At 38.5% G+C, this 9,808-nt stretch overlaps 1 protein-coding gene across 1 annotated transcript in view; it reads left to right on the top strand.

Annotated features, from left to right (window-relative positions):
• LOC106868465 (ATP-binding cassette sub-family C member 5) overlaps positions 1-9,808 on the top strand; it is a 74,543-nt gene that overhangs the window by 12,034 nt on the left and 52,701 nt on the right. The window contains exons 2-4 of the mRNA XM_052970999.1: positions 4,111-4,219; positions 7,526-7,684; positions 9,464-9,608. Coding sequence (XP_052826959.1) covers positions 4,111-4,219; positions 7,526-7,684; positions 9,464-9,608 — 413 coding nt within the window. The remainder of the gene's footprint in view (positions 1-4,110; positions 4,220-7,525; positions 7,685-9,463; positions 9,609-9,808) is intronic.

Below are 9,808 nucleotides of genomic sequence, written 5' to 3'. Positions count from 1 at the left end.
ACACACACACACACACACACACACACACACACACACACACACATATGCACATGTGTGTGTATATATAAATATATATATATATATATATATATGCCTGGCTAATGAAAGAGAGAGACCAGGTATGAGAAGAGAAACAGGTGTGCTGCTGCAAAGGAAATACATGGATTACCCAGCCTGAGGGAAGAGCAGGAGAAGGAGAGAGTGAGAGTGGGAGACATGAGGATAGAGAGGGTGGCAGAATGCTGGACATACTCGCAAGGGACGGGGATCAGAATATACATGGGATGGTCGAGTAAAGGAAGAGAGAGATAATGGATGGTGGCAAGTGCCAGGGTTCGAACCCTTGAGGTTCAAAGGTTATAATATAAGTGGCAGGATATTGCAAAAGAAGGATGATCGGAGAGTGGGGAGGGTTAGGGTGTATAGAGTGGGAGTGGAGGAGATTCTGGATAGCAAAGATACAGAGAAACAGGGTGTGAGGACAGGACAGGGGAGTGGGAGGTAAGCTCAGTGCATGAAGGAGGAAATGTGAGGAAGAGATGTAGAGATGTAGTTTGGTTTGTTGGGGTAGGTTGTGTGAGAAGTTTCCTTGTTAAGTGAGGCTGGGACTCACAGCACTTCTAGAACTCAGTTTTGCTGATGTGGGTGGACCTGCACCAGACTCCAGTCTGATTTGGCATGATTTCTATGGCTGGATGTCCTCCCTAACACCAACCACTCCAAGAGTGTAATGGGTGCTTTTTATGGGCCACCGGCACAGGTGCCAGTTGTGTGACACTAGTATTTGCGACAATTACGATTTCCCAGGTGCCATTTACATGACACTGGCAATGGCCACGACTATGGTTTCACTTGGTTTGATGAGTCTTCTCAAGCACAGCACATCACCAAAGGTCTTGGTCACTAGTTATCACTTCTGGGAGGCCCAACATTCGAAGATCATGCTTCACCACCTCATCCCATGTCTTCTTGAGCCTACCTCTTCCATAGGTTTCCTCCACCGTTAGAGATTGGCACTTCTTTACACAGCTGTCCTCCTCCATACACATCACATGACCACACCAGCGCAGTCATCTCCCTTGCACACCACATCAGAGGCTTCTTATGTCCAACTTTTCTCTCAAGATGCTTACACTCTGTCATACATTACACATCCATTTCTTTCAAGCCGACACATGTCCTCTGTGGTCACAGCTCATGTTTCACTGTCATGGAGCATGGCTGTTCCCACACAGGCATCATACAGTCTGCTTATCATTCTTAGGGAGAGACACTTATGTATATATATATATTTCATTTCATTTTCATTTTATCTAGTTTCAGCTCATGAGCTGTGGCCATATATATTCACACAAATATATTTTCAATTAAGCTAATTATTTTAACCGAGTTTAAGAATGATAACAGACATTTCATTATGAGGATGCTCCAATCTATCTATCTGTCTGTCTGTCTGTCTGTCTGTCTGTCTGTCTGTCTGTCTGTCTGTCTGTCTGTCTGTCTGTCTGTCTGTCTGTCTGTCTGTCTGTCTGTCTGTCTATCTTTGCAACCATATTTGCTTATAACACACATAGAGACACATACAGACACACACTCACACAACCTTACTTATATGCACTTGCTGCCTCATTCACATTTCCACAAAGCTCAGGAACTGTCTTGACTCCAAACAAAAGACCCTTGTCACTTTATAAGTGACTGGTTTAAATGCTGCATAGCAAAAAACAAGCTTATACAATTTCCAAAGAGAACAAACAAGTACACACACACACACACACACACACACACACACACACACACACACACACACACACACACACACACACACAAAAACACACACAAGCGCATACACGCATGAGAGTCTGTTAAGTCTGTACAAGTCATATGTGGTTTAGAAAATAACCCAACATTTTGACAGATAAAATAACAAAATGACAGATAACAGATGAGTGAATGTCTTATTCATGACCTGTTTTAATGGAAGTACAGAGAGAGAGAGAGAGAGAGAGAGAGAGAGAAAGAGAGAGATAGTAATAAATAGACAGATAGGTAGATAAATAAATTGGTAGTGAGAATGTACAAAAAAACAAAAGATGAAGATGGGTGTGTAAACAACAAACAGATGTATTAGTTCAACGCTTGGGAAGGTGAGAAAGTGTTTTATGTTTTGAGCCTATGCTCTTTGACAGAAAGGAACACAGAAATAAACAGGGAGAGAAAACAGGAAAAGCTTTAGTGGCTAGCACTCTATCATGGCCAAATGGTAGATAGATAGATAGATAGATAGATAGATAATTAGATAGCTATATATACAAGTGTATATATAATATATTTGTGTACTAGCAGAAGTACCCGGCGTTGCTCAGCTATTAAATGCTCTTGATAGGTTCTACCATTATTTTCGTTGTACATCTCTTTGAATATTTTTTGCATTAAGTTGCAAACATTGACATTGAGGAAGAAGTGGCATTTATTAGTTGAACAACCAAATGCTGGAGGAGGTGCTCGAAGTTCGGGTAATGGTATTGGAAGGAAATGTTTACAAATCGCACAATGTCTTGGTGTAAACAGCACAAACTAAGTGCCATTAGTCATTTTCGCATGCAAAGGAGTAAGTGAGAGTGGAAGGTTGACCTAGACCTAGCCCTCTGCAAAAAGGTAAAGCTGTTGGAGGGGGAGGACTGTCTATGTTTTGCAGTTTTCTGTAGAACCCGGATGAACAGGGACAAAAAACAAATACATTCCAGAAACGACACAATTTAGCAGTTCTTTTGCAACAAAAAGCAAAAAAAGAAAAAAGAAAAAAAAGCGCATTTCTTGAAACTGTTTTCTTGGGTGTAACTCTGCAAAAATGTGCAAAGGTGATGTTTCAGAGTATTTCGTAGATCTGTTGCAAGTTAAATATAGAATAATAACCAAAAATAGTTTTAAACCATTGTTGAGTCATCTGTACTGTTCATGTGAGATTTGGATGAATTTGGTCAAAAATGAAGGATTTAAGGGTATATATATATATATATGACGGGATTCTTCCAGTTTTCATCTACCAAATCCACTCACAAGGCCTTGGTCGACCAGAGGCTATAGTGAGAATGAACCCGGAACCTTGTGGTTGGGAAGCAAGCTTCTTATCACAGAGCCACTCCTGCCCCTATATATATTAATTTTAGAAGTCATTGATTTCTTGGTTGATAAGTAAGGAATTTGTGTTGTGTTTAGGACAAAACATAGAAACCATGAAAAGGCAGCACACAGCTGAACACCACACAGTAGCCAGACTCATCAACAGAATGATGCTTAACAAACTACAGCCAAGCATTGATAAACATCTACAACAAAGCCAGAATGGATTTCAAACCTGGTAGATCCACAGCAACACATATTCTGACTCTGAGTAGGTTAATTGAAGAGGTCAAAGCACACAATAGCAAAACCATCATCCTGTCTGTTGATTTCAAGAAGGCTTTTGATTCCAATCACAGGGGCAAGATGCTCAAAATTCTTAAAGCATATCATATACATACAAATCTTCTCAATGCAATAAAAAAGATTTCTGAAGATACAAAAGCAAGAATTATAACACCTGATGGAGAGACAGGTTTCTTTGAAATAACAGCAGGAATGCTTTAACCCTTTCATTACCGTATTTCTGTTGAGATGCTCTGTTTCTTTTAATTAATCTTAAATGTAACAAAGAATTTAGTAAAATAACTCAGTTATCATTCAGCTAGTGTTAGGAACATAAATTGTGACTAAGGTTTGGTGGAAGATTTCAATTCAAAACTTATGAAAACAAGACATTTGTACTAGAGAGCCAGAACCGGTTTCAGCCGGGTTGGTAACGAAAGGGTTGCAACTGAGCCACAGCTTGTCAATTTATTGGATCCTCCATTCATTATTGGATCCTCCATTCATTATTGGATCCTCCATTCATTATTGGATCCTCCATTCATTATTGGATCCTCCATTCATTATTGGATCCTCCATTCATTATTGGATCCTCCATTCATTAAGTCTGAATATTTTGTGTGAACAGCAACACTGCCGCCCATGCAAACACATCTGACAATCTTTCACTTTTTCTTTTTTTTTTTTTTGTCTTTCATTCAGCTGGAGTTTCTTCATTCAGTATGGCTTCTGAGAAAACTCCTGATTCTTCAAAGCATGAAAAAAAGAACAGTTTGCTTAAAATACTTCTTCCTATCCGTTGTGAAAAACCGTAAGTTTTCTTCATTTCTTTTTTTTTTTTTTTTTACTGTTTTGTACCAGTTTTCTCTTCTGCCCTCATTCGTTGGGTTTACCTGGATGACTTCCACAAAGCTTACCACTCACCTACACACAAGGTGATATCAAAAGGTTCCCGGACTAATTATGTTTAACAAAAAATAACATATTTACCTAAGTTTTGGCATCATCTCCTTCGAAATAGTCACCTTGCACAGCAATACACCTGTCTTGGCATTCCTGCCACTTTTGGAATCCTTCCTGGAAGTCGTTTTCTGTAATCCAGTTGAGTACCTTCTGCAATTTGCCCTGAATCTCCACAACAGTGTTAAAACGGTGACTTTTGAGCTGCATTTTCATCTTGGGGAAAAGATAGAAGTCTGCAGGAGTTAAATCTGGTGAATGCGGCAGGTGTGGAAGTGACACCATTTGGGTTTTGGTGAGAAACTCACAAGTGAGCAGGGATCAGTGACGGAGCATTGTCATCGTGAAGAATCAAAGTGTTCATGTTCCACAAATTCAGTTATTTTCACCGAAGGTCCTCACTCAAATGCTTTAGAACGTTGCAGTAGAATTCTCGATTAATGGTCTGACCCTGGAGGATGAATTCTCAATGCACAATGCCATGAATGTTGAAGAAAACGGTGAGCATGCTCTCGATTGAGCTGTGGCTTTGTCGTGTGCCCATGCCACTTGAGACATTGTGTACAACCCATTGCCTCATCACTGTAAGCTTCCTGAAGCATGCTCAATGTCTTTGGAGTTGGTTTCCTCAGTTCAACACAAAATTTCACATTGACTCTTTGTTCCTGTCCATGATGGAAATCACAGACCACAGCATACACGTGATCACAAAAACACAAATTTCACAACTTGTGAAGTAAAGACAGCAATGTCACTCAACACACTGCCTCATGAAGGTCACTGTTAGCTCTCACTGAAGACGCAACCGTGTGCTGCCATCTGTTGGCACACTTTAGAACTAGTCCGGGAATGTTTCGATACCATCTCATATATGCATACAACAGACATCTTTCAGATTCCATTTACCAAATTCTCTGAAAAGGCTTTCGTTGGTCCAAAGCTATTGTAGAAGACATTTGCCCAAGGAAAGTAAAAGTGAACCTGGAATCATTCGGTTGGGAAGCAAACATCTTCACTCCACAGCCATGCCTTCAATACTTAGAGTCAACATCACTCTGCATCGTCTTCACCAGTCTGGGATCAGAGAGTAACAGCCTAAACATATTTTTTAAATTATAAATATATCACTGACATATTTAGTCAATAGGAAACTTTGTATATATTAGCTTTAATAACATTTCTTAATATTTACTAATGTGACCCACATGGTAAATACTCTCTCATGTTCCACTTGAATCTATAGAAAATGAAAATAACTACTCAGATACTATTTCTCCAATACTTCCAGAATAGTAAAATGGTTAACATATTTCATGCCTGATCTTTAACCTATTGGAACTATTCATATATGTTGCTAGATGTTGTATTGAATTTCTGCCAATGTAGGTTCACTTCCTCAACAGAGTAATTATCTCAATGCCATTCAGAAACTAATCTATCAGTTTATCTTTATGAGGTTCTTCTCAGTGGAAATACATTTTCTCTTTATCAATTTTCTCAATTTTTTTTCTCAATCTTTATGGTTCAGTAAATGTTTGCATATTGTCTTGATGTTGTTGTTGTTGCTTCTGATGTTGTTTTTGTTGTTGCTGTTGCTGTTGTCATCATTATCATTGTCATCATTATTGTCCCAGTTCAAACTCATGCTATTGACATAAGGAAGTAGTGAAAGGGTCAAACAGCCACAATAATTTACTTCTACCATGTTTGTATTTTTTTTAAATTATTTAATTATGTTTTTTCTTTGCTACATCTAAAAGCAGGGTTCATGACCTTAACATTTCCAGCCCAACCCTTAAACCCTAATGACTCTGATGTCATTAACATTCTACTTAAGTACTTATTAAGGATAACCTAATAGCTTGACTTGATCTAACTGGTTCTACAACAACCACCTAGAAATAGCTGTTAAATCACCCTCAAATCTCAGCTTACTGCCTTAACCCTTTTGATATCAACCTGCCTGAAACCACCTCTGGCTCTGTAGTAGAAATGTCTTGTTTTCATAAGTTTTGATTTAAAATCTTCCACCAAACCTTAGTCACAGTTTATGTTCCTAACACTAGCTTAATGATAACTAAGTTATTTTACTAAATTCTTTGTTATATTTAAAATTAATTGAAAGAAACACGGAGCATCTCAACAGAAATACGGTAACGAAAAGGTTAAACTGCTTCAAAGTAAAGAGGGTAGAATGCGTAGGGTGAGAACTCTTGAAGGCCAATGTGTTAGGGAAGAAGAAGAACTAGACTTGGGGGTTTTATGAGTGTCTGGAATGGTTGTGGTGGTCATGATATGGGTGACGAAAAGATGAAAGATGAGTTTGTTGAGAATATTTGAGAGGGGTTGGTGCCTGAAACCAGCCAGGTTCTAAGAGAGGAGACCATTATTGTAAAGGTAGAAAGGTCAAAGAAAGAAGACATGTCTGTAGAACAGGGATGGGAGCATATCTTTGGGCGGGGGTGGGTGGAGGGGGGGAGTGGTAATTTCAATCAATTCAGTGGTCTTACTATGAATGTGGTCTAGGACGTTTGTGTGTGTGTGTGTGTGTGTGATCTTAGACATAGCAGCATTTCACTTGAATCTTGTTCAGTCTTAGCAGTTGAGGAAGAATTTTCCAGTCCTGAAGAGGGAGGTCAGTCTCTGAGATGCAGTCTTTGCTATGTTGAAGGTGTACATTGAACCAGGAGAGCTCTCCAATGATGGTGAGGTGTACTATCTCTAGCAGCCTTGAGGCTTCCAGTTGTGGCTCTGATGTTTGTAGTCTGATTGTACTTTTATGCTGTTGAAGAAGACAAGATTGGCACGGTCCCATTGGAAAATGTCTTTGAGATCTCTGTTCATGGAATCATTGCAAGTCTGGTGTGTCAAGGTTGCTTGTGGGAGATTTGGGAGAAATAAAGGGTGGTACTATCTGTGTATTGTTATTTTACTAAATTGTTAATTATCTTTGAAATTGCACACGAAGGGATTTGAACTCAGCATTGCATGATAATGAAATACATGTCAATGTTGTGTTTCCATCGATTTTTTTCACATGTCCTTCACATTTTATCTGCTTATTGTTGTCTCTTATCTGCCTGCCTGTCTTTCTGTCTGTTTGTCTATCTATTTACTTTTCCACATATTATAATATCTCTACCTTATATTTTACCAGACAAAATAACCAGATTCCATTCTATGATGTTGGATTATTCTCTTTCATCTCACTTTCATGGATGACTAAAAAAATCTTTGAAGTTTACAAAAAAGGTGGTGAAAACGTCGATTGGTGGCAATGTTCAGAACCAGAATCTACTCAGTATAATGTGGAGAGGTATGTGATTCCAATTAATATTCCAAGACACTCTTATAAGCACTAAAGGCAGCAAAATCTGGTAGAATCATCAATGCACCAGACAAAATGCCAAGCAGCATTTCTTGCAACTTTTTATGTTCTCAGTTCAAAAACTGCGAAGGTCAGTTTTGCCTTCCATTCATCTGGGTCAATAATAGAAAGTACCAGTTAAGTACTGCACTTGATTTAATCAACTACCCCCTTCCCTCCACCCCTGCTAAGATTGGTGACCTTCTGCCAAAATTTGTATCACTCCTGTGCCTTTGTAGGGATTATTTAGTCTAAGAAAGAGACTTTATAAATAGTCTTAATCCTTTTGTTACCATATTTCTGTTGAAATACACTGATTCTCTTCAAATTAATTTCAAATATAATGAAGAATTTGGTAAAATAACTCTGCCATTATTAAGCTGATACAGTTCCATATTTGAGAGATAAGGAGTTATGTACATTATTTACATTATTTATATTTGACGGATATTTGTCCTCATCTTCTTTGTTGTTAACACAACGTTTCGGCTGATATTACCTTCCAGCCTTCATCAGGTGTCTTGGGTAAATTTGGAACCTGGATTCTCATTCCTAAGGTATTTTTCGATGTTGTTGTTGTTGTTGTTATTATTATTATTATTATTATTATTATTATTATTATTATTCAGGTCACTGCCTGGAATTGAACTCGGAATCTTGGGGTTAGTAATCCGTGCTCTTAACCCCAAGATTCCAAATTCGATTCCAAGCGGTGACCTGAATAATAATGGTAATAGTAACAACATTGAAAAATACCTTAGGAATGAGAACCCAGGTTCGAAATTTCCCCAAGACACCTGATGAAGGCTGGAGTGTATATTGGTGATGATGCAACATAAAAAGCACCCAGTGCACTTCCTCTGTGGAGTGGTTGGCATTAGGAAGAAACCAAGCCAAAACGAATTATGGAACCTGGAGTGGCCCCTGACCTTGCCAGTTGCTGTCAAGTCTTCCAACCCATGCCAGCATGGAAAATGGGCGTCAAATGTTGATGATGGTGATGATGATATTTAGTCTGTATTTTCTGTGTCTAGTCAGAACCTTTGAGACAAATTCAACAAGGCACAACAAAACCACTCTGTGATTCCAGGAAGGGGGATGCGTTTTCTCAAAAGTCAAGGGTACGGGGCTTTTTTTTTCAGGGAGTGGCCTTAAATCCTGGTTGATGGCACTTACATCTACTGGATTTTATTTATCTTTCTGAAAAGTGAAGAAATAAATTAGTTTAGCTTAATATTTTGTTTTTTTTCTAATGTTGTCTTGAAATTGGAATGTAGAATACATACACACACACACACCACTGACTTGCATGCAGACACATACATACATAAATGCATACATACATAGACATATACACACACTAGTCACTCAGCATGTAATCAGTTTCATATATGCAGTGATATCCCTGCCTGTGGTCATGTGCAAGTGCACATGGCCACATGTTTGCATCCATTATGTATCATACATAAATACATCCAGACATCATATTTGTGTGCAGGCCTACCTACATACATACGTATATATGTCAGTTTGTACATACATACGTATGTATATATAAGACTATCCTGTCTGAGGTGGTCTAAATTCCAATGAAGGAGTCCTGCTTCTAGACTAGAAACCAGATCTTTCTCCATTGGTAAGAGATTTGAAAAATAAAACACACACACACACATCTCATCTATTAATATTAGTTTTGATTATTCTTTCTTTTTTGTTACCATTTATCAGGATTGAAGAAATGTGGGACAAGGAATATAAGGAGAAAGGAGACAAAGCTTCATTGGTTCGTGTTGTCAGACAATATAACTGTAACAAATTAATTCTTGGAACAGTGCTGTTTATCATCAGTTTGGTATTCAAGATGCTCACTCCGGTACGTCTAAAGAGATTCTGGATTCTTTCTTATGGACATGTTTTTATTTTACGCATGAATGTGTTGTGTGTGATGATGGAGTGGAAAGAAATAGAGATAGAGAGGGAGAGAGAGAGAGACACTTATATATATATGTGTGTGTGTGTGTGTGTGTGTGTGTGTGTGTGTGTGTGTGTGTGTGTGTGTGTGTGTGTGTGTGT

Source organism: Octopus bimaculoides, chromosome 10 (assembly GCF_001194135.2).
Source record: "Octopus bimaculoides isolate UCB-OBI-ISO-001 chromosome 10, ASM119413v2, whole genome shotgun sequence".
Classification (NCBI taxonomy): Eukaryota; Metazoa; Mollusca; class Cephalopoda; order Octopoda; family Octopodidae; genus Octopus; species Octopus bimaculoides.
This window is presented reverse-complemented; position numbering and strand designations above follow the sequence as displayed.